Genomic DNA, 25,252 nt, shown 5'->3' with positions numbered 1-25,252 from the left:
AAACAACATGAGTTTAAATTATGCAATATAAAAGGTGGGCAAATAAGGAAGGTAGTTAAGCGAAAAGGACCTATATGTATATAGTAAGTTGAAGTAAGATAAAGTTTGTATAAAATAAAATACTTTGACTTTTTGTTCTCATAAATAGACACTTGATAGCACTTGAGCGAGAGTTACTATTCCGGGTCGTACTGTATTACTTTAAAGCTGGCGTAATTTTTTATAGAAAACTTTAAAATTTTCTTTTCGAAACATTCTTCAAAAGATATCACAATCTAAAAGAAATGTAAAACAATAATTTTTGCATTTTATACTTAGAAAGTAAAGGGAAGAGTGGGTGATTAAAAGAAGAAAAAAAGAACTTAAACAACAGCAAAATAATTTACCTTCTCATTGTCATGATCGCCTGGTAAAATTGGTAAATTTATTTTAAAAGTTTTTATCGTTCATCATTTTTGTAGGAAAAAAAGGGGCAGTTCTATTTTTTGTTTGGTTTTCTTTTTCTATTTAATTTTCTTATGCAAAAATGCTCACGTCAGGGACAAAGGGACTCAGTAATTTTGTTCTTGTTTGCTTAGGTTGATAATTATAAGCTCCGCCCTTCTACAACGGTAAAGTTTGTATCATTATTTGTATTCATTTGTATTATTTGATGTTTGTGTGGTTTCACAAAAAATAGATTATATTACCTTCTTAAGTCGATGGTTTTTGAATAGAAAGGGATTTCTTGAAGCACTTTTTAAAATTGGAGAAATGAAAAATAATATACATGCATAGGTTCACTGATCGAGAAGGTTTTGTGTCTGTGAATCATATTAGACTTTCATTATGGGTTTGGCCTTGATTCAAATTCACCTTCAAAAATACTTTTTGACGTACCTAAAGTCTTAAGACCTATTAATTTTTTAAATTAGAAAAAAAACATATACATATAAGGTTTTTTAAGGATAAATTTATGAAGAGCATTTTTTCAGTATTCAGTTGAAATATTTATAGTATTTCCATTAAGTTTTTGAAAAATCTTCATAAATTATTAAAATTCAGCTGTCATACAAAAACCGATTTTCAACAAAATAGGCAAACCGTTTTAAAAGTAAGTATTGTTCTTTTAAGGAATCGTTCGTCCAAACAATTCTATTAGGTATCTATAGGTATCAAGTTTTTGAAATATATTAAAGCAGATATATTATTTTTAAAATAAAGCAGATAATCAAAATCAAAGCTCGGATTCCCAGAAAAGGTTGAAATTCCTAGGTCACTAGACCTAGTTCCCAACAGACTGTTACGCCACCTGGTTTTCATCATTTCATCAATTATTAAAGACTCAGAAACAAATGTATCAATTTTCTTGAATGCACTTTATTTGTCTAATCTAGTCTTTTTTTTTTGTATTTTTTTGTGAATTTTTGTAATTCATTGCTTTAATAAATAAAATATCTATCTTATATTATATAATTATAAATTAATCTTATTTTCGTTTTACGCTTCGCAAAATTTCAATTTTTTACGCTGCAGTTTCAACATCACTTGTTGTTGATTTACTTTCGGTTTCTTGAGGTATATTCTTTTCTGTTATTCCAAGCCATGGAACACGTTTTTCCAGCTGCAGACGGTATTTAGGATGACTCACTGCATAAACCCATGGATCAATACAAGACACTATTTTAGCGGCCATTGCAGGAAGCATTGATGTAAATGGTGTTATAAGATTTCTGATAGAAAACAACACATAATTTAAAATCAACAACATCAAAGTATTGATCTTTTACTTACCGATTACCAAAATTCGATATCATGAAAACCATCGTATAAGGCGTCCATGCACAAATAAAAAGAAAGTAAATTGTGAAGGCCGCTTTGGCTATTCTTATTTCGACACTATTTGCTGTTGGATTGGCTGACAGCGATTTAACATTCATCTTTTTAGCTTGTTCCGCAAGCATCTTTTCATGAGCTCTTACCTGGATGGAATTCATAAATTTCGTGTTCGAAGGTATAATCTTTGATTAATTCTGAATCATTCAAAAACAACTTACATGTAAAAATAGTTTGGTATAGAAGGTACATATGATGATCATTGGAATTAAGTAAGCCCAAATAAAAATTCCCAATCCAAAGTTTTTAGTTTCATCATCTTCGGTTAAATAGTCAAAGGAACATGTGGTCAAGTAGCCTTCTAAAATTGTTATTATGATTCAAATTTTATAAAACTTTTAAAAATGCGGCAGTCAAATAAACGACATACATTGTAAAAATGAGTTTAATGGACAAAAAAACAGCATAGCCCACTATGGTCTGTTTGACTTAATAGTTAAATTCAGGAACTTAACCATTGTTCCTGATCTTTTCTACATCCATCAAAGACGCACAAATGTATGAAGATATCAATCAGGACGTTATTTAATTGAAGAAAAGGAACGCTCACTGCCCACGGAAGGCCCGAACAAGTTAAGGTCATCAGTTGGAAGTTGAACATTGAAAACTAACTTTCAATTAACGTTTGCATTTTTTGGAGACTAAAGGGATCAGTATATTGACGGACACATCATTTTTAGCATCGCCAGGACTAGAGGCTTTCATTCAGGTCGTGGAAGAAATTATTGTACACTGGTTTTGACAGCTCTGGCACGTTTCTTTTTTTGTGTCTAGTTAAAAACGCTTAAAATTATTGAATTTTACTAACAGACAAGTCGTCTGTTAAGAAAGTTCATCGTGCTTTTTTATCGAAAAACTGGAGGAGTCATGCCACCCCCTCCCCGCAATAATTTTTGTTTTTTTCCAATGAGTTCCCTTTAATTCAAAACTAATCGTATTGCGTTAAAGGACATGACCCCTATTATATTTTGAATTTTGAATTTTTTGTAAATGAAAACATAATTTGTATTTTACGTCCTTAAACTTTGTTGCTAAAAGTTCTACTTTTAACTAAAGACTGGACCAAGAATATAAAATAAATCGGATATTCAGGCCTATTTAAACAACAGTTCAAATTCATCAACTTTTGACCGATCCAGAGGGAGATCATATGAGCCATAAAGCTTATACAGTCAAGTTGTATAAGTAAAGATTTCATTTAAAACTATGTTAGTAATTTAATGACATTCACCAAAAATCGGTATGCTACCAAAAACAACTAAAACTTTAGTTTTCACTCAATTTAAGAATTTGAAAAAACTTTAGTAACGCTTTAAATTATTTTCATAAAAATTGTTTCAGGTTCTTATTATTGATTTTATTAAAACTTTCTCTAAATTTTGTGTTTTTTTTTTCTACAATAAAAACACATTTTGGTTTTTTTCCAGAAGGGCATTTGTCATAAAACCTTCATTTTTTTAAGGTTTCTCAAGAACTAATGGACCGATTTCAATAATATTCTTTTTCTGTGCTCTTGTGGGTGATCAAAAATTTAATTTTTTTATATTAAAAAAAAAACATTAATTTTGTTTACAAAATCCGCTAGCGAAATCTAAATGTAAAATGTATATCTATAAGCACTTTATTTAGTGCTTACCAAAAATATTTAGATCGTAAAATATCTTCAAAAATTAAATAAATCTACTTTTGAAGTGATTTTGCTTTGGATGCTCGAGACGTGAGACTTAAGCACGAATTTTAATAATATAAATGTTCCAAAAACAGCAAAAGTTACACTTTTGTTAAGCTAATGGGTAATTGAAAAACATAATAAATGTTTCATATTTATTGATATAAAAACTAGATTTGAAGTGAAAAAAGATATTCTGAAACGTGTAATTTGTGAGTGCCACAAAAACGTTTCTTTCCTATTTGTTTACCTTAATTTGTTTTAATTTAATTTTTTAGAGAAATTATGTACTTTAATGCACATACATTCTCAAATTCAAAAACCAAGCATTTTCTCTCTACAAATTGTAAACTTTAAAGTCAAAATACGAGTCAGCAGACTGATAGCGATAGTAATATTAGACTCCCGAAAAAGCTTACGTCAAAAAAAGCCCAACAGTTCTTCATATTTTAGATCGTCTTTCCTAAATGTTTGTAGTGTTCTTCGCATTAATAGTAATGGAAACAAAAAAGTATATTTTATTTTTCGAAAAAAGCTACGCTTAAAAACAATTTCTTGCATTTCTGCGTGAAACTATTGCGTTTTAGATCTTAAATATGGCATATTTAAAAAACTGTTGGAATCTTGGAATGCTTTCATATTTAGGGAGTCATCATAACTAAAGTTGCCACTTTAGCAATTTAAATATGTAAATGTAAGATTACGATCCACATTATGTTTTTTTAAATTTTGTTTGCTTCCTTTACAAAACATTAAAGAACATTTTGAAGCTGTGAGTAAAAACTCATCTAAGTGTGTGTACCCCCCTCCCTGATAAAAAGTCTGGATCCGCCCTTTAGGAGGAGGACAAACTGCTTCAACGAAAAAGGGTGGCTGATGAAAACGTAGTTGAAGTACTCACGAGTTGGAATCGAAATACTGTATGGAACAACTTTTTTAGAATTATTATGATATCTGACTCAGAAATTAGTATTTATCAATTTCTTAAGTTTTGAGGCATAAAAATGGCAAAAAATTGAATGTTTCTTACATGCATTTTAAATAGGAAAACTTCAATTTTGAATTGTAAGTACATACTTAAAATTGATATTAAGAGCTACCTTGGTGAGAATCTTTTTTTCAATAAGTAAATTAATATTTTGCTTCAGCACCGAGAAAAAAAAAATTGCGGAAATGAATCCTCCTAATACATATGTACATACATAACCTTTAAAAACATAACTAACAAAAATATACTTTTTAAGAATACAATATTTTGTGATAAGAAATTCGGAGAGAGCATTTTGGTGTACAGTATTCCAATTTACAGGGTTTTGAAATGCAAAAATTTGTACACACAGAATTATGATCATACACAATTCTGAAAAACAGTATTATGACTACCATTACTCCACATATAATGCAATTAAAAGCCTCCTGGAAAATTGTATCAATAACAAATAGATGAAGGACAGTAGCAAATATAAAAATGGTTGTTTTCTAGAAGCAACGATGCGCGCGTTGTGCCCTTTTTATGTAGTACATGATCGTAATTCCAAATCGACTGTTCAACGTTTGGGGTACAAATTTGAATCCACCGGTTCAGTAAACAATTAGCCAAAACCCGTTCGTCAACATAACGCAAGATTTGCTAAAAACATCACAGTTGTTCGTAAAAGTATGCAACAGAATCCAAAGCAGTCAATTCCGCGTTGCTCACAAGAACTTGCCTTGTCGCAGAACAAAACATGGAAAATTCTACGTCTACCTGCGCCCAAACAAAGATCTAATCTGAGTCCAGAGCTGAAACCAAACGACAGCACCGTTCGCTAATTGGACTTTGGTCCTTTGGAGCATTGAAAGTTGATCAAAATGTTGGTGGAAAAATCATCTTAGTTACATTTTTGGATGAATAAAGTACGTGAATAAGCAAAGCGTCCGGATTTGGAATCACACTTATCCATGGAGATTCTCTAGGTGCCAATGAATCAAAATAAAGTTACTGTTTGGAGTGATTTTTGGACTGGAGGATTCATCATCTTTAATCGAAAAGGATGCTAGCCAAGCCATCTTCATCGTCAACGGCGACCTCTAGATTAACAACTACTTGTGGCCTTAATTAAGTGATCCCACCGAAGACATATGATTTCAGCAGGATGGTACTTCATGCCACACACCTCAAAACCTAATCGATGTTCTGCGAGATTATTTCCCATTTCACCGAAGTGATATTTATTGGCCATCAAGATCGTGTGATTTTATCTCTTTAGACTTTTTCTTGTGGAGATTTCATAAGTTGCAATTCGGCTGTTAAGTTGCAAATAAGCCGTAATGTACTAAGGCCCTCAAAGACAACATAATCAATAATTTAACTTTCGAATGCGTACCACCCAGAGAATCCGCGGCGGAAGACATAAGGGACTTAAAAGAAAGGCAAGTTTATAGCATCTGATTGGCCAGCAGTCAAAAAATTGCCCTCCAATAATTAATAAGGCAACTTTATTGGAAAGTTAGTCAAGAAAAATCTCTCTAACTATCAAGTCCAATCAACTTATGTCAAAATGACAATTGATCATGTTTTTTCATTCAACCGAAAGCTGAACTTTATTACTTAATGATTTATTTATTTTCCGCACAACTCCATTTAATGTTTTCTGTAAAAGGTTTCCTTATCAATTTGGAAAAGAAATAAGTAATATTTCTTTACAATACAAAATACAAATCATAATGGACTTGTAGCTTGCATGAAGAGTGTTCTGTGGACAATAATGATTTTTGTAGTTTTTTTGCTATGTAGAGGTTTGTGAAGTAAAGTTCTGAATTAAAAAATTAACTATGTAGTTGCCTAGGTCAAAATTTACGTTCAAATAATGAAGTTGACTGCAAATGAAGCCCCTTATGTTGCCTGAACCTCCCCAATGTTATATTTCAAACATTGTTAGTTTTCAAATGAAGATAAAAGCATATTGATATACATCTTGTTTTATCTTGTCTTATTTAATTTTAAAATCGACCCTCCTTTAAAGGAAAAGCCTTTACGTGATGTACATATATCGCAACTGGACTGTCACCGATATTTATTAGGACTCTTAAAATTGAAGTTTATTGATATAGATAAACTTCATGTAATGGAAATGAAAGTGCGCTGACTTTCAAAAAATTTAAAACAATTTTCGAATTCTAAAAAATTGACATAAATTATAGAAATAGAATAAAAACTGGTCATTTATAAAACAAACAAAAAAACAATATACATATGTACATACAAAATTACATTGTTTTTACATTTTAAACAAATTAATTGAAATATTTTAAACTTTTTTAATAAAGTTACATTGATACATTTGAAATAATGTACTTAAGAATGAGATTTTTAAACAAGCAATTTAGACGATAATGTCATGCTCAAATGATTTTATATAATGAATTATTTACAAAAATGAATATATGTATAACAATTTTCTAATCAATCTAATATTACATTATATTATACATACTAACATTATATGCATCAATTTAAAAAAAAGAACTTTTACTAACCTGGCATATAACGACCCCATATTCTAAGGAATGCCATCAAATTAAATGGTATCGCCCAAAACCAAGTAACAACAATTAACATTGACACTTGAAACGCATTCAAACGACCATCAATTGGACTTGATATTGTTCTTAAAAAAATAAACTAAAATAAATTCTCAATAATATTTTAAACAAAAACTTTGTATCTTACTTGTATCTATCAAAAGCGATCATAGCATTTGAAATTGCAGCACCAACTCCTGCAATTCCTCCCATAAATGCATAAATATTACAACCTAAGTCATCGCCCAGCATTCGTCCCCAAATGGAATTCCCCAGAAACACCAACGAATTCTCAGCCATGCACAAATCAAAAACAGCTAAATTGATGATAAATAAATTCGAAGGTGTCCGCAACGATTTCGATCTACAACAGAAAAAAATAACACTTTTTTCAAAAAGGAATAAATTAAGGATAAGAGAGTTTTTTAATCTAACGTTCCGAAAATCCATATCACCAATCCATTTCCAAAAATAGAGAATGAAAATAGGGCCAAATAGATGATGAAATAGAGGGCATGGTGATAAGTTGGTGGAGCTAGAAAACCACGCCAATAAGGATGCACCATATGCAGGGACTCAACTGGCAGATTCCATCCCAGAAATTTTGTTTCGTTTTTCCCAGAACTTTGAAACAAGAAATCACAATCATTTTTATTTCACACAACAATTTGACACAATTATGTTAAATCTTTACTTATTAAAATAATTCGAATACGCTAATGGCCGCAGATATAGACGGATATCGGAATCCAATCCGACGTCCATATTATTTCCTGAGTTAGTTTTTGGGTAAGAACATTTCTGGTGTTCCCAGGAAAAACTTTTTAAAAATTTCGATTTGAATTATTCCACCCGATTGTAAAGACTCGCGTTGTGGAATTTTTGTGGTGGGTTTTTATAGGTTTTTCATTTGACGAGAAGACGTCTAAGAAGATTAAGGAATTCCTTTTTGTGGTATGTCTTACTATTAAGCCATGGATTAAGACACATTTTGCGGGAAACATTCGTCTCATCAGCAAAGTGCATAATATGCTGCACAATGTCAAGTCAACTATAAACGACATGGCAGGTATATCGGTGGAAATACCAATGATAATTCTATTGGTATTGACATTCATTATTGTGCTTCAGACTAAAGTAGGAAACAAATGGGATTGTGATGAATTTTTGCCGATTATTTTCTGTTCTTTCATTTGACTTCATTTTTCAGGAGTTATTACTTAGTTACTTAGGATTTTAGGATCTGAAAACTGAATTAGAACTATTAATTTCGTATAGTCTTAAAGGTTTAAAGCCAAATTCAAAACATTTTGAAATCTTGAGTTTTAAAAAGTAAATATATAGAAGGTTTTTTTTGTTAATTTTTTTGTTTAGGTTTTTATTTTTTGTAAAAAAAACTGTCTATTAGATCTTTCTCAAAATTTTACTGAATATTGAGGTCATGGAAACGCTGATTAATTATCAGGCAATACGGCTTTCGTAGCAATAGGTCCACTTGTGATCTCATGGTTCATCTCACCGAACAGTGGAACAAATCTTTACATCGTTTTGGGGAAAGTAAAATTATTGCACTTGATATTTCAAAAGCATTTGATAGGGTTTGGCATCAGGCTCTCTTATCGAAAATGCGTGCTTTCGTATTTCATGAATCCCTGCTTTATTGGATTAGTAATTACCTTTCGGATCGTTCAATACAAATAGTATTGGATGGATTCAAGTCTGGAAACCATAAAATAAATGCTGGTGTGCCCAGGGCTCTGTTTTATCTCCAACACTCTTTCTCATTTTTATTAATGATCTCCTGTCTGCAATATCTAATCCAATACATTGTTTCGCTGACGATAGTACTCTTAGCTTTTCATATTTGTTTTCAGATTGCCTCTTCTTCGGATGTGGAACTGCAACGACATAATATGATAAGCTCATTATATTCCGACCTAAACAGCATTGTTCAATGGGGATTAAAAAACCGCGTGGAATTTAATGCTTCGAAAACCCAATGCTGTCTTGTATCGTTAAAGCGAATATACCCCCTTTGCCATTATCCATGGATGGCACTTGCATCAATGAGAGTGAACACCTCAATATTCTCGGTATGTGTGTCACCAACCACCTCTTGTGGAATAATCACATACGCGATGTCGCCAAAAATGCCACAAGGTGTTTGGGTTTCCCTATGCGATGCAAGAAATATATCACCCCTTCTGATCTGGCTGTTAGATACAAGACTTACATACGTCCAAAGCTTGAGTATAACTTCCATCTCTGGGCTGGTGCTCCTGCAACTTACTTCAGCCTCTTGGATAGTATTGAACGTAGAGCATTTAAATTGATAGATGATAATATCATCAAAAGTTCATTTACTTCGTTTATCGTCGTAAGGTCTTTTGTCTGACCCTTTTTTACCGTTATTTTAACGGCTTATGCTCTAGTGAAATAGCCAGTTGTATTCCTCCCTTAGAAACAGTTCAACCGTAATACTCGCGCGCTGCTCATCAGTATACCCTCGAGCCCAACTTCGGCCGTACTGTCAAATACAGAGATTCGATTTTTTGCCGTACTACGCGAATGTGGAATGCCTTACCATACTCTGTCTTTCCAAGTCATTGCAATATTCAGGAATTCAAAACCAATGTGCACCGACATCTCCTTTTAAACCCTCTCTTCTCTTCCTAGTGCTCACACTGTGCCTCTGCATAATAAGGGAAGTAATATCCACTTGAGTGTGTGTTTATTATAAAAAAAACAATATTTTTTAAAAGATAAAAGTAGTTTAAAGCCAATATCTCAAAGTTTTGAAAAGATATTTGAGTCGGAAATCAATTTTTACCAACTTTTATTAATTTTTTTGTTTAGGTTTTTAATTTTTGTAAAAAAAACTGTCAATTCGATTTTTCTCAAAACTTTTTTTGAGGTTTTATGTACATCTTCAAGGAGCAGTGGAGATATGGACTTCTTTATTTGTTTTACAGTTAACACACAGAAAGGACTCTAAACAAAGTTGTGTGGGTATTTTTTCCCGATAGAAGTTTATAAAAAAGTGAAAAATTTCGTTGACCTGAAATATCTTTAGAACCAGTTACGATGGCAAACGTCAATTTAAAAATAAATAAATTATGTGGCTCAACAGTTGAGAACTAGAGCCTAGAGCCTAGTGACTTACAACTCTGTGTGCGAGTAATGTTGTCAGGAGACCTATAGTTTTAAGCCGAATCCGAACAGCTGGTTTGAGAAAGCACTTTTCATGACAAGAAGTACTCTTGGAGGAGTTGTCAATTCCTCGCAAGAGGCAGTGAGAAAAATTTTTTGATGTCGCTGCAAAAAATTCGCAAAAACTAATTTTTGACTCAAATATCTCGGTATTGGATTCAAAATTTTCTAATTTTATATAAAATATTGTTGTTTACATAATGTAATTTTCTTAGAAAAATTGGCTTTTTTGGTAAGAAATGAAAACTTTCAAAAGATTAGTAAAAATTGGTTTTCGACTAAAATATCGGTGGAACAAAAACAGATATTAAAATGAAAATTATTTTATGATGTGCAAAATGTTGTTAAGAACTCTTTTTACAATAAAAACGAAAACCTACAAAAAATAACTAAAAAGTGATAAATAAAAATGGTTTTCGACATTTTTTATTTTACATAAAATGAACTTATTAATATTTCGTAAAACTTAAACAAATATCGACGAATGGGCACGAATTTTGAGCTACCAGCATCTTTTTTATGTTGTTCCTATACAGGATGTCCCATAAAGGTAGGTGTCCATTTGAGAGTAAACATGCTGCGAGTCGCTCTCAAGCTGCTCTCGAGAGCAATCTTGCAAGTGGACATAGTCTGGAGAATAGCTTGCGGAGAGTTGACTAATTACTCTCGACATTCGATCTTTTTGAAAGTCAATCGCAAGTGGACACATGTGTTTACCACTATCCGAGAGAAGCTAGCGGAAGACCAACACAGTTCGTATTTTTTTTTTGTTTCTTTCGATTTGTCAAATTGAAAATTTTGACATTTCTCGATTTCAAGATCCCTAGAGTCGAAATAAAAGATTTTAAGAACGATGACTGTACGTGCGTGTGTACGCACGTTCGAACGTCTGACGTTTTTTCGTCTTTTATAGCTCAAGAACTAGTAAATATATCGACTTTAAATAAATTTTGTTATACAGATAATAATGCAGAAAGATGCGGAAAGGGATCTCAAGGAAATTGAGTGGGTGGTTTTTTAGCATAGTTTAAAAATAAGGTGAAAATGTTGGAATAAAATATCTCACGAACCAAAAACGCTAGAGACTGGAATTAAATTTTATATTATATATTGTAACGTGGTACGAAACAAGTATACTTTATGAAAAAAAAATCCAATTAACGGCTAAATTTGTCACTTCGAAAAATTTACGAATAAAAAATGATATTATCTCCAAAACTATTTTGTGTGCATTTAAAAATTTAAATTTTCGGCACTATTTTGTAACATATTCATAGTTAAAATCATATTTTTATCAAACTTCATTTTTTACATCGAACTTTAAAATAGTTTTATTAAAAAAAAATTATATAACACAATACTGGAAATTGTTTTTAAAATTGGTTTAAAAACGGCGATAATACAAACAGCCATATTATTTTCGGTTAAAATAATAAAAGCGTTAGTAGTAGCCGTTAAGAAGCGCTGCTTGATAACGAAAAAGATCGCCATTGTTGCTTGGACTAAACTAAACACATCACATGATAAGCCTAATTCAATAAATTGGAAACAATACTCGTATGTCTCTAGCGACGTAATAACAAATTATAACAGAAACACATATTTTACTTTTTATATTTGTTTTTTAAATCGTGACTTATTAAATTGAAATGCAAATAACCTTTGAACCTAGCTAGCTTTTGTAATGTTTTATACTTTATTGAAAATCTGAACAATCAAGCAAGTTTTTAATGACTGAAAGAAAAAAAATGTCTTTACTATTCTCTTAGCTAAGCACCACCTTTACAAACTTTTTTAAAAATTATATTTATTTTCTTACCAAAGCATTTATATTAAAAAACACACTTGTGCATACATATATGTATTTCTTATAATTTTTAGTGTACTTAAAACAATCTTACCTTATCTTATCAAAAAGTGTTTTTCTAATTACGAACAAACATTTGAAATTAAAACATCAATTCATATTTCTAACCACTTTCAAACTTTTAATTTGTGTCCCTTTTCTTATTCACCATAAAGAGTTCATGTTTTGTCTTCTTTTAAAAATGGAAAAATATTTCTAAATGTCAGTTTTATGACATTAAAGCCCTCAGAAGACCATATCAAACTTTCATAATACACCTGCAAAAATATTTTATCTTCAAAAATTTAAATGTCATTTTACTTCCCAAAAAACCTTTTGTTTTTTTTGGAAATCGTTAGAGCGGTCTTTTTTTTAATCGATCATAACCTTTCAGAATGGGGTAGCTTGTTTATCTCGAATCATAAAGGTTTTGAAGAAGAGGCTGTTTTCATGAAATTTGTTTAAAACACCTACTTCTAGTCGGTTTTTTAGAATTCTGAAATAATTGTTGAGACTTGAGACCGTGCCTTTTTTCGTTTTGTGAAATGGTTATCTAAGGGTTTTTTTTTTAACTTTTAGTTTTGACACGGAAAACTTGAAGATATCAGTGTTCAGCTGGTAGCTAATTAAAAATATGCAGAAAGGTTAACATTTGATATAATATTAAAATAAATAATACTTACATTTAAAGATGCAAAAAGTATACCTACATATATGCATATGTATTTAAAAAAATTATTAATATTGTTTAAGACCTTACTTACTTCGGAAGAACCAGGACCTCTACCATCCAGTGTCTCCATCAATCTTGGTCCATAGCTATCAGCCTGAAGTTTTGCACCCTAAGTTAGTTGAGGTCCTCTCCCACCTGGTGTGCGTCACCTGAGTTGTGGACTTCCTCTACTGCGCTGTTTTTCAGGATTGGATTCGAAAACCATCCAAGCCATCCAAGTCGTTGGTGTTTTATTATTTTTATATTTATTAGACCAGTGTAGCTGTACAACCAATCAATTTCTTTGATGTATATCTTCCTCCACACTTCATCTATTTAGACGGATAAAAAAAATCAATCGAAGAATTTCTTTCGGAACATCCTAAGAAGTTCTCATCTTGCCTTCACAAGGTCCAAGACTCAGAGCCATTAATAAGAACCAGAAACCAGAAAAAGATGACTTTAGTTTCTCGAGAAGACTTTACTGCTCGATTGTTCAAAGCAGCAGCGATTTACAAAAGTCATTCTCCACTGGTGTCTTTGTCTGAATTCATAGCCGTACTACCTACTTAGACATATTCCTTGACTATATATACGTTATAGCTGTTTATGGTGACGGTTTGTCTAAAACATTGTCGTTTAATGTCCTTTCTTGATTGCAGTATGTGCTTGGTCTTGTCCTCATTGACCACTAAACACATCTTCTAAGTTTCCTTCTTTATACCCAAAAACGTTCACTGACATCACTCTTGATATTCAATTGGTATACATGTCCATTCAAGAGGACACAAGCGTTCACAGGTTTTTCTCAAAACCCACCTCTGTCTATTAACTCATACCCTCGTCCCTCACCTCCCAGCAGTGAACATCAGGTGGCTAGTACCTCAACTGGAGATTGGGTTGTAACCCCAGTGGAAAGTTGTTGGTGGCAGCAAAAGATAGAGAGGGGAGAGGTGTTTCAACTAAGGCACCTCTCCTTATTCAGATGGCAGCGGACGAATTCTCGAGATGGTACCAACGGTGGCATCTACAGTTCCAGTAAGGTTGAACTACTTAGTGAACACCTTATAGGGCTTCTACGACTTATTCGGAGCCCAGGCCTATAAAGAGCGGTTCATGCGACTCCCCATCCTTGAAGTTGTAATAAAGATCTAGCCCTCGAGGTTGGCGGTTGTGTCGTGGGGGTGACTTCCTGACCACGTAAAAATACCTTAGTTGCGAAGCACCAACAAGCCTCAAATACGGACGGATTCACTGTTGACAATCCAAGCAAACGAAATAAGGACAATAAGACATATTCTTTCAGCCCTGGCTATGACACTAAAATTATCTAAGGAGATTTTAACACCAAGCTAGGAAGAGAAGACATCTTTGGTTTCACAATCGGGAGGTACAGCCTGCACGACTCCACCTCCGACAACGGATTCTGGCTGATCGATTTCGCTGCGGGATGCGGGTCGAGACGTTCTGGTAGCTAGTACGCAGTTCACACATCTTTATATCCACAAGGAGACATGGAAATCTCCTGATCAATCAACTGTCAACCATATTAACCACATTGCGATCGATGCACGACACTTCTCCAGTATGTCCGAAAATTCCACTAACTCGTTGTAGCTTACGGCTACGGATATCCCGAAAGCCAAAACAAGGAAGTACCGTGAGAAGCATTGAAAACCAGTGGAAACATTGCCTTGGAGCCATCAGAGATGCAGCCTCCGAAGTGCTAGGTTTCACAATGCCGGCAAGCGCACGCAGAGAAACAACAAACATACAAAACGACGCTGCACAGAAGGACCAGAGCTGCTCGCGAGCTCTACGAGCAGAAGAGGAGAGAGGAACACCGGCTTCTTAGATGGAAAAAAAAGACAGCACGAGAAGCGTGCGATCGAGGAGATAGGGGGATGTCTCAACAGGAATGAAGTTCGTAAATTTAACCAAACGGTAAAAAGACCTCCAAAGGGTACCAGCCACGAACCGAAGCCTGTAAAGACGATCAGGGGAACATCGTAGTAGAACCGCAGTCGATGCTGAGAATATGGAAAGATCACTTCTCCAAATTATATAACGGCGATGACGAACCGAATTCCGCTGTAAGGGAGATAGAACCACTCAACCTAGGCGACGAAGATCACCAATTCCGCCTACCCGACCTTGACGAAGTGAAGATAGCATTATCTAAACTGAAGTCAATTAAAGCTGCTGGTGCTGACGGCCGCTGCCGAACTATTCAAATCAGCAGGAGATGACTTGGTAGGGAGCATGCACCAACTCAGCTGCAAAATATGGTCGGAAGAAAGCATGCCCGATGAGTGAAATCTCAGCATAGTGTGCCCGATACATAAAAACGGAGACCTACTAAATTGCGCCACTTACAGAGGCATTAGTCTCCTTAACATTGCATATAAGATCCTCTCTGCCGTATTATATGAACATCTGGAGCCGTTCGTCAACAACCTGATAGGTCCTTATCAGTGTGGCTTCAGACCAGGGAAGTCCACTATGCACCAAATACACTACGGCAGATCTTGGAACGTCTAGTTTTGGCATCCCTGCCAAACTTATCCGTTTTTGCAGAATGACGATGGAGAATGCATGCTGCTCCATCAAGGACGGAAAAGATCTCACCGATGCATTTGACGTCTAAAAAGATTTTAGACAAGGCGATGCACTGTCATGCGACTTCTTCAATATCGTTCTGTAAAGAATTGTGCAAAACTCAACAATCAAAACTAGAGGCACAATCTTTCAAAGATCCATCCAATAACTCGGATACGCGGATGATATTGACATAATCGGAAGATCAAAGCGAAAGATCAGTGAAGCGTTTTTGAGGAAGCGAAGAAGATGGGTTTAGTGGTCAATGACGGCAAGACCAAGTATATGCATCATCATCAAACAAGGACATTGAACAACGACGTCTTGGACAAAACGTCACCATTGCTAGCTAAACTTTGAGGTAGTTGAAGACTTTATCTACCAAGGCACCGTCATAAACACAGACAACGACACCAACGTTGAAATCAAACGAAGTATAACCTTTGCAAATAGATGCTTCTTTGGACTTAGAAGGTAATTGAGAAGTAAAGTCCTCTCTCGAGCATCTAAAATCACCATCTTTAAGACACTCATCATCCCGGTTCTCATTTATGGCAATAAGGCCTGGACCCTGTCAGAAAGATGAGAGCGTCTTAGGTTGATTCGAGAGAAAAATTCTTAGGTTGATTTTTGGTCCCGTATGCATAGATGGAGAATGGAAGAGAAGATATAATGACGAACTGTACGGGCAGTACAGCGTCACTAACCTAGTTAACAGAATTAAAGTCCAACGGCTTAGATGGCTAGGTTATGTAGAGCGAATGGACAGCAACGCTCCACCCGGAAGGTCTTCGAATCCAATCCCAAGGGACGGCGCAGTACATTACATCGCATCAGTCAATTAATAATTCAGTTGATTTCAATAAAGTAAATATAAAATATTAGTGGTGTTTATTTGCACTGTTTTGTTGTAGGTTTGCAGTTCATAGCTATAAGAAGTTTCCGATAATATATTTCGGGAAAACTCTTATGTTAGCTTTTGAATTTGTCAGTTTAAAAAGAAACATTGTTTTATTCAAAAAGACTCGTCCGTTCCCTCAAGTACAAAGTAGAACTTCTCACGAACCGTGCATTACAAAAAAAACTTAATGTTTATTTCCTTTAAGTACAAATACTACTGTTCTTAAAAAATTTCCTCTTGTCGGATTTAAATCACATCAACTTACTCTGTTTCAAATCACTGAAAAATCTCAAATATCGAAATATAGATTATAGAGCACGGAAATTCACTTCTTCTTGAGTTGGAAAAAAAATGATACCGATATCGACAAAAGTGAATTTCAGAATTCCAATTTATATTTTGAATCGTTTTCAATTTCATTTTGAGTGAAAGTGTAATTTCAATATGATCGGGAGCGTATCCGGGTAATTGGTCGGACCATTAGAAGATTGTGCCTCTAGTGTTGCTGATTGAGTTTTGCACAATTCTTTTCAGAACGATGTTGAACCTTTTTGGCATGAAGAGCATCGGTGAGGTCTTTTCCGACCTTGATAAAGCAAAGATCCATTGTCCATCGTTATACTGCACAGACGGACAAACAAAACTTAAAGATCTAAATTTATAAAAATAGTAAAAATCCACACCCCACCTATCTCTCAATTTGTCCTTAAATTATTCAACGGAATATTTTTTTCTTCAAAAACTGCGGCTTTTTGGCTTTTTGGCTGTTTCCCACTTTTTAATTGTGTTTTGCTTGGTATTGAAAGTGGTTATGTATATCCGTCAAAGAGAAACCTGAAAAATTGTCCTCTCCCTCTTCTTTAGGCCTGACAAAAAAAGAACAAACCTACTGAACAAATAACATTAAATCAAAAAATGAATTCAAACAAAAAAAAATATGGCATTCGGTCTAAAACACTTGAGGTCCGAAAGATAACAAATTAAATCAATTAACATTTTTAAATTTAATATTTAAAAATATACATTTCTCTAGCTCAAATCTTTTTCATCTTTTTATTCAAATCTGAAGAGATCAAATCTCTTACAACTAATCGTCGTTACCGTAGCAACTTTTCCAACTGATTATTTGGTTTTGTCCCCACGACGGGGATTTGACTTTTAAGCATTTTAGCAAGCTGCAGGAGAGAGTTTTGCTTTTGTGTTTTTGAAATAGTTTTTTCAATTTTCGCCTTCGCTGGTTGCGCTTTTGATTTATTATTTTTCTTTGCAGGTGGATTTGGGTTCGGTTTCTTTGGATGGGGTTGGGATTGCGGTTGCAGTGTGACTGGAGGTTTAATCACTTTGTCAAGCTTGAGTCCAGCAGATTTGTCTTTTTTCTTTTTCTTCTTTTTCGTTGGTATCTCTATTTCAGGTTCTTTTTCTTCGGTTTTTATCTTTTCCTTCGTCTTGATAAGAGCTTGTTTGGTTTTTAGTTTGCAAAACTCACACGTTATTTCCTTGAATAGAAGAAAATTGTTTATTTTCAACAAAAACACAAATAAAAGGAATCTTTAGAAACTCACCACATTGTTGCATATTTTCTTTTTCAGCCATTTAGCCCGTTTCTTCTGCTTCCTACTTAGGCTCTTTTGGTCAGTTTTAAGTTTTTCAACTAATTTCTCAGCTTTTTGACTATGAATCCGAAGAGGTTTGAGTGAAAGTGAAAATTTACTTTCTGACCAAATGGACGAACATTTAGGACACATAACAGATGGAACAAATGTCAAGGCAGGTAATTTGGCATCATAGCTGCCCAGCTTTTTGCATGTTGTCCTGAACGGAAAACCCAAGTTTTATCACACAAACTAGTTCAAGGTTTTGACAAGAATACTTACAAGTAAAACGATCGAAGTAACTGAATTGTGTGATTTTCTTGGGGCAGGATATTTGCTTGATTCCATAGCAATTTAACTTTCTTTTCAGTTGCAGATTCTTTAGTTTCCATAACAGAAGAATGGAAATAGAAATATATTTCGCGTTATGGTACGGAAGAATTTGTATTTGTATTTTGTTTATACACGTGTGTCAGATGGAAATGTCATTTTGAACAGCTGATTCAACACAATGGAAATGTGCTGAATATCGCTGAACTTAAATCTTTAAACAGAATACGAGACGCACTCTGGTCGTTGATTAGGTATAGTTTTTTTATTCTCTTTCCAGTCATGTCGAGTTTAAATGAATACGAACTAAAAGGCATTCATTTGGAAACGTGTTTTAAAACTGTTTAAAAATTGGCAGCAGTAAGTTAATTGTAAATACAGGGTGAAGCAAACAAGTACTTGACTAACCATATTTTATATTTATTCACATTTGAACCTTGTAATATATTCCTTGAAACCGCTAAATAAAAAACGAAGTTTGATATAAATAGTTAAGTAATCTATTTCGGAATGTTGGCATATCTATCTTTCAGGAGAATCCAAAGTATTTAATTTCTAACACACTTCTCTATAAAGAAGTTATAATTACGTCAATCACAACTTAACGAATTTTGCGTCGTGGCTTGGAATGATACCCCTAAAAAATTGTAGTGGGCCAAAATCTGAAATTTTCATCGAATGGTAATCTTTTTTGATGATTATTCCAGCTTCTTGTTGTCCAGGATCCGAAATGAGTGTTTGAAATCAAAAATACTGTGTGCTCTTTGTATTTGTATTTAAATATACCGTTTTTTAAGTTTTGGAAATACTTTTAAACTAAAGAGATTTTTGTTTGTTTTTTTGTTAATGTGACAAAACACAAAATTTATCGATCTTAAGGCTGGAATAATACCAGACGAATTACAAAAAACATCAGACATTATTGCACCAATCCTTTTATAAGCAAAACTGGTAAATGCTCGCAAGTCAATACTAAAGATCTACAACCTATAAGTCTATCATCATTTATTCGTAAGACCTTGGAAAGATTGATATGCATTTAAGGGTAAGTATTGATACAAGACTTCTGTGTTTGTAGCACCATGGCTACTGTAAAAATAAATCGGTGGAAACAGCGTTACACACCTTAGTACGCCCCATGGAATATTCCCTCCATCATAGAGAGTTCACTACCACCCACATAAAACCGATTTAGTATTATTTTAGAGGAAATACAAAATTCCATTTGTCAAACCTCTCTATATTAAAAAAAATAGAATTAAAATTCTCAGACAAGGCTAAGCACCTGGGTCTTATTTTAGATAAAAAACTAATTTGGAAACGCAATGTACAGGAAAGAGTCAAAAAAGCTACTGTAACTTTTTTTTTGAAAAAAAGAAATTGGTAATAAATGGGGCTTACACCCAGAATCACGCATCGGCTTTACACATCGGTAATCAGACCGATTTTAATGTACGGTGTGGCAGTATAGTGGACTGCTTTAGAGAAAGCTATAATGCGCGACAAATTAAATAAAGTCCAACGTTCAGATTGCCTATGTATAAACAGATCGCTTCGCAGGATCTGTATCTTTTCAAGTCTTTAGAAAAGAATACAGATACAAAATTCAAATCTTACTTCTCATTCTGGTTTTAAAAGTTGCTAAACCTAAAAAAGCTAGTGTCAACCTTGTATAGGGCTGTTTTTTTTCGTACATCGTAGCCTCAAGGTGGGGTTGAAACTTTAATATACTAAATTTAAATAAACAAAGCTGCAATAGGTAATACCTTCGTAGTCACTAGGTATCGCCCCCAAAAAAAATCACGATGATAGTACTATAGATTTTACACACAAAGACAACAATATAGCGCCATCTGTTTCACAAGAAGAATTTTTTTTACTCAAACCATAATTTACGAATAAATCCCTTTTTTTCATTTTGTTTCAACTTGAAAAATTCAAAACAGGAAAACAAATTAAATATACGTTATTCCTTACATTTTTACCATATCCTTTTTGTCCATTAAATTAAGTTAAAATTAATTTTGATCTGAATTTCACTACTTTTTGAATTAAATTATTCTTCCAATCTGGACCGCTCCGCTGATAGCGCCATCTGTTGCACTTTAAGCGCTAATAACCATTTTAATTAATACCTCAACTTAAGTTCTTATTTCATTTGAATTCAATTAGCAAATTGAAAGAAAGAATGACAAAATTAAATATGTTAAACAACAAATTACTTATCATACTCTACCAGCCAAATTAATAAATGTTGAATAGCCAAGGCTTAACGATTCTAAACTTTCTCAATTCTAGCCGAAAACGTTTAATGGCAAGGATTACATATGACATTAGCATACTAAAGTAATGATCTAACTAATGATTTATAAAAAAAAAGATGTAGGCGTATAGGGATCCGAAAAGTCAGGTGAGTTTCTCTTAATGAAACAAATTATAGAGTTGGCTTTAGCGACAATAGCATCCAAGTGCGGAACAAATGTAAACTTGGAATCAAAGGAGACACCCAAATCCTTTAATGTAGTAGTTCTCTAAAGAGGGATACGATCAAAAGGATACGGAAACTCATAAGTTGTGAGTTTCATAGAGGCAGAGATAGTGCATTTTTTGACATTAAGTTTAAGACAGTTAACCAAACACCAGTTCATCAGCGTATACATATATTGACATTGATATTGGACATTGGCTGAACTTTATGTTTTTGCAAATATCATCGATAAAGATTATAAATAAAAGTAGGCCAAGATGACTGCCCCGAGGAACTCCTGAGGTACATTTAATAGATTTCGAGGTTTGATTAATTAGTTTTACTTTTTGTACCCTATCAGTTAAAAAAGATGAGATCCACTGAAGGAGATTAGAGTGAATCCCAAAGTTATGAAGCTTACGGAGCAGTATGTTGTGGAATACAGATTCAAATGCCTTACTAAAATCAATGTAGATAGCGTCTACTTGACTTTGACTTTCTATTTAATTTAATAACGAAAGGGAAAAAACATGCCACATTAGTGACAGTTGATCTAACCGAAATGAACCCTTGCTGGGCATCACTTATATGTTCTTTTACGAAAAAATCCAGTTTGTTCTTTACTAAACTTTTGAACAATTAAGGAATTGTAATTTTCAACATTATTTTTCCAACCAGACTTATAAATTAGAATCAGAAAGATTTCCATTCGTCAAGAGCAAGACCAGGAATGCCATCGACACCAGGAATGTGATTGGGTTTAAGATTCTGAAGACCATTTAATACATCAGAGAATTCTAAGTGTATTGAGCCAATATCTACTTTAGGATTTATATCTGAATGAAAAACCAATAATCTGAAATTACTGAAATAAAAAAGTTTGAATTACGATTATCTTCAACGACGATTAAGTATAATTTCTGCTCGTAAGGCCAAAGCATTTGCTTCGAAAGCAAAGCAGTTTATAAAAATGCCCCAATCGATTTCTGAACAGTAATCAACTATCTAAGAATCTAAAAATATACATAAAATTCCTGGTGTATGCAATTTCAAATTTTGTGGTCACTTCGAATGGTGTCTTGTACGAAAACCTTTCACAATAAACCCTTAAAAGCATCTTGTTCAGTCTTTTGATCAGTTTTGTGGCGAAACTCGAACGATAGTCATGCTCCTATTGGTGAATTCCACCATTAAACATCCTATCTTCGCATTGTACAAAAACTAAACTAGAACATTCCAAAACACAACAAAGTTTAAGTTAAAAGTTTACAAAAAACCAAACTGTAACAACGAGCAGATACAAACCCAAATTTGAATACTTCAATTCCATTATTCACTTTGAACTCAACTCTGGTTTTCTGATGTCCAACCGCACACAACGCAGTCTCTTTTATTTAAAAATTAATGTTCATTTTGTCTTACTTGTTTATTAAATTGTATCTATAAAATTCCATATCTAATATTAAATTGTTGATTTAATTTAGTTCATTTAATTAACTTGCTTTTGTGGTGACTTTCATTTAGTTGGTGTCAATAAACACCACAGTTTATCAGCGACAACGCCACCTGTTTTACTTGTCGAACTACCTATTTTACTCAAATCTAACCTACGAACAAATCCCTTTTCTTCATTTTAATGTAAAATAGTAACACAATTTAAGTATAAGTTATTCTTGATAATTTCTTAGTATAATTTGGTCTAAATTTTAGTAATTTTTTACAATTCTGTTTTAAATTATTCTGTCAAATTTCAAATTGTATCAACTTTAAAAATAGAAGAAGCGGACTGCTGCCAATGGGTTTATTTTTTGAAATTTCCCACTTGAATCCCAATCAAAAACAGAAGGTCCTCAGCGGTAGCGCTCTCTGTTACACGTGACGAGCTAGCAACTATTTTACTTACCTCCTTAATTAAAGTCCTTATTTCATTTGAATTTTATTAGCATAACGAAAAAAAGAAAAATGGTACACAACAAGCTACTCTACGAATTTGCTGGAGTTATCAATTGTACCAACATATACATTGAACACTCGAGTAATCGTCAAAATTCTATTGAAATTGGATCTTTCTTCTAATTTCATTTTTGCAGTAAACAGTTTTTAGTTGTAATATGTGTAAAATCATTACCCACTACGGATATTTCCCAAAAATAGAATTTATAAAATCCCAAAATAACACGAATAAAATTATTAAATAAAACACTACGCCTGGTTACACTTATTTATATACTAATTTTTGACACGGAGTTCGAGCCTCGAACAATAATTTTCTTCATTTTCAATTCAGCAAACTAAAGAGAAACACACACACACACGCGCTCTCTCCAATTCGCTCAAATTCACAAAGAGCTACACAAATTTTCTAATTCCAACAAAAAAAATTAGTCAGAAAGATTCTTTCCGCAGCAAGAGGTGTGCATAGAAAAGTTTTCTTTGCAATTTTTAAAATCATTATAAAATTGTCTAATCCAATTAATCAAAATAAAAATCAATCATCCGAGATTGTTCTACTTGAGTAAAAAATAAAAATCGTGCAATTTCTAGTAAATTCTTATCCGCAAATCGTTTTCCAAAAGAGAGCAAGAAAGAAAAATATAATTCGCAAGTCGCAACGTGTTGAAATTTATCCAAATCCAAGTGAAGAAAGAAAAAGAAGTAAAGAAAAAAAGAGTGCAGAAAAAAGCAAAAATAAATTTTTCATAAGAAGCTAAAAATTTTTTCCCGTGTGGTAATAACGTGTGTTTCTGCCTCTGCCTCTGCTGTGCCCCGTGGTGTGTTTCTATCTTCAATAAAATATATAAAAATAAATTGTGTGTGTGCAAACGCAAAGTGAAAGTTGGGAGGACGACGACGACACTCGTTTGATTTTTAGTGTGAAAATTTTGGGCGAAAAAAGAAAAATCCTTGTTTTGTGAGAGAAATTATCTATTTTGGAGAAATAAACGAAGGAAAATCAAAATCACTTTTCATCCCAGCACGACGACGACAACGACAGTCGCTATTTTGTGAATTGTTCAGTAAATCTCAAATGTGTATGGCTATTGTGGTAAGTTTTGGATTTGTGAGAATGAATGAAGGAAAATTAAAACCCATGGAAATTCATCCGATATAGAATTTTCGGTTTGAATTTCCTATTTTTTTTCCCACACACTAAAATAAAACTCTTATTTCTTCCTTCCTTTCTTCTTTCTCCTTCTCTTCATCTTTTCAATGCAGTGCGGTGCGGCGCCTTTTGATTTTGATATAGGTTTAGTTTTTCATTTTGTGTTGTCACGGAGTATTTTTGTCCTAGTTGCACTTTTATGAAGAAAAAAAAAGAAAGAACAAATGTGACCTGAAGCGGAGGTAGAAGAAAAGTGTTGATTTGTTGTTGTTTTTGTTATATTTTCCGTCTTTTTCATGGTAAATTTTTTATTGACCATATGCATGGATATCATTCCGCCACATACACCACCACACACACCACCAAATGAATTTTTCCTAAAAATTGTTGTTTTTTTTAGACATTTCAGCTGTCAGATTTTTGGTTCTCCATTTCTCTATTTTTGAAAAGAGAGTTACCAAGGTGGTAGTTTTCTTTTTTTTTTCTTGCTTTTCATTAAATATTTCTATTTTTAATGAATTTTCAAAGTTTCTCTCTGTTTGATATGAAACACACGCAACAATGGTTTGCTTTGACGTTTCCCTCTAGTTTTATTTTGTTTTAGAGTGATGCCAGACCACAACTTAAATATTATCCCCTTAGAAGCAAAGTGACGTACATAGAATTTGTGGGGCGGCCTTTCCATACCGAAGCACGAATTTCATCCTGATTTTTTTTTTGTACAGTTAGGTAGGTGTCTCAATAGAACATGGTTTAAATATTAAGGCGAGGAAACGCCGTTAATTCATACAAAAAATCCTACTTTTTTTGTATTTAGTTTGTTGAGCCTAAAAAAGGATTTTTTTTGAATTGATAGTACGGGGGGGGGGGGGGGGGGAAGATGCACCTGAACCATAATGGCTGAAACACAAACACGCTCCAGCTTCGGCTTCGCCTGACATTTACGAGTTCAGCCTTAGGAATTCAGTGCATGCTATCACAATGAAGCTTTGGCCTCACGTTTCGTTTGGCAATCTCAAGGAAAAGATCGGAATGTTACGTAATTTGACTGCAAACAGAAGCTCTAGTTAACATTTGCTGAACATTTGCTTTGTCTGACAGCTCCACAGATGTAAAAAAAGTCAACAAACAAAATACATTTGCTAATGGATCAATTCCCATTGGTTATTATAGAAATGTCATTCAAAGCAACCTCACAGCATTTTTTTAGTTCACTGTGCACAAACGATTTTTGTTGCTAGCGTTTTTGACATTTTAAAATAACCAAATATGAAAATTGGCTTTTAGTAAACAAACATTTGATAGACATTGTAATTTTATTAAAAAACAAGCTGACCCGACACATGTTGTTTTGTCATATAAATAATTTCTAGAGAATATTCTTT

At 33.4% G+C, this 25,252-nt stretch overlaps 3 protein-coding genes across 3 annotated transcripts in view; 1 reads left to right on the top strand and 2 right to left on the bottom strand.

The window, feature by feature from the left end:
- Positions 1-1,339: 1,339 nt before the first annotated feature.
- LOC129941716 (opsin Rh5) lies at positions 1,340-7,984 on the bottom strand. The gene is made up of 7 exons (XM_056050415.1): positions 7,803-7,984; positions 7,544-7,732; positions 7,257-7,472; positions 7,064-7,194; positions 2,037-2,176; positions 1,774-1,961; positions 1,340-1,712 (listed from the first exon to the last, which is right to left on the bottom strand). The coding sequence occupies exons 1-7, from the start codon at positions 7,871-7,873 to the stop codon at positions 1,505-1,507; spliced, it is 1,143 nt and encodes a 380-aa protein (XP_055906390.1). The 5' UTR covers positions 7,874-7,984; the 3' UTR covers positions 1,340-1,504.
- A 9,376-nt stretch (positions 7,985-17,360) lies between these two features.
- On the bottom strand, positions 17,361-18,431 carry LOC129940126 (ribosomal L1 domain-containing protein CG13096). Its single transcript, XM_056048377.1, has 3 exons — positions 18,250-18,431; positions 17,938-18,187; positions 17,361-17,871 (listed from the first exon to the last, which is right to left on the bottom strand). The coding sequence occupies exons 1-3, from the start codon at positions 18,357-18,359 to the stop codon at positions 17,473-17,475; spliced, it is 759 nt and encodes a 252-aa protein (XP_055904352.1). The 5' UTR covers positions 18,360-18,431; the 3' UTR covers positions 17,361-17,472.
- A 4,728-nt stretch (positions 18,432-23,159) lies between these two features.
- Positions 23,160-25,252, top strand: part of LOC129941545 (PRL-1 phosphatase) — a 141,746-nt gene continuing 139,653 nt past the window's right edge. Inside the window, exon 1 of the mRNA XM_056050218.1 lies at positions 23,160-23,810. The gene's annotated coding sequence lies outside the window, so the exon portion shown is untranslated. The remainder of the gene's footprint in view (positions 23,811-25,252) is intronic.

Source organism: Eupeodes corollae, chromosome 1, assembly GCF_945859685.1.
Source record: "Eupeodes corollae chromosome 1, idEupCoro1.1, whole genome shotgun sequence".
Lineage (NCBI taxonomy): Eukaryota > Metazoa > Arthropoda > Insecta > Diptera > Syrphidae > Eupeodes > Eupeodes corollae.
Note: the sequence above shows the minus strand (reverse complement) of the source record. Positions and strands in the feature narration are given on the sequence as shown.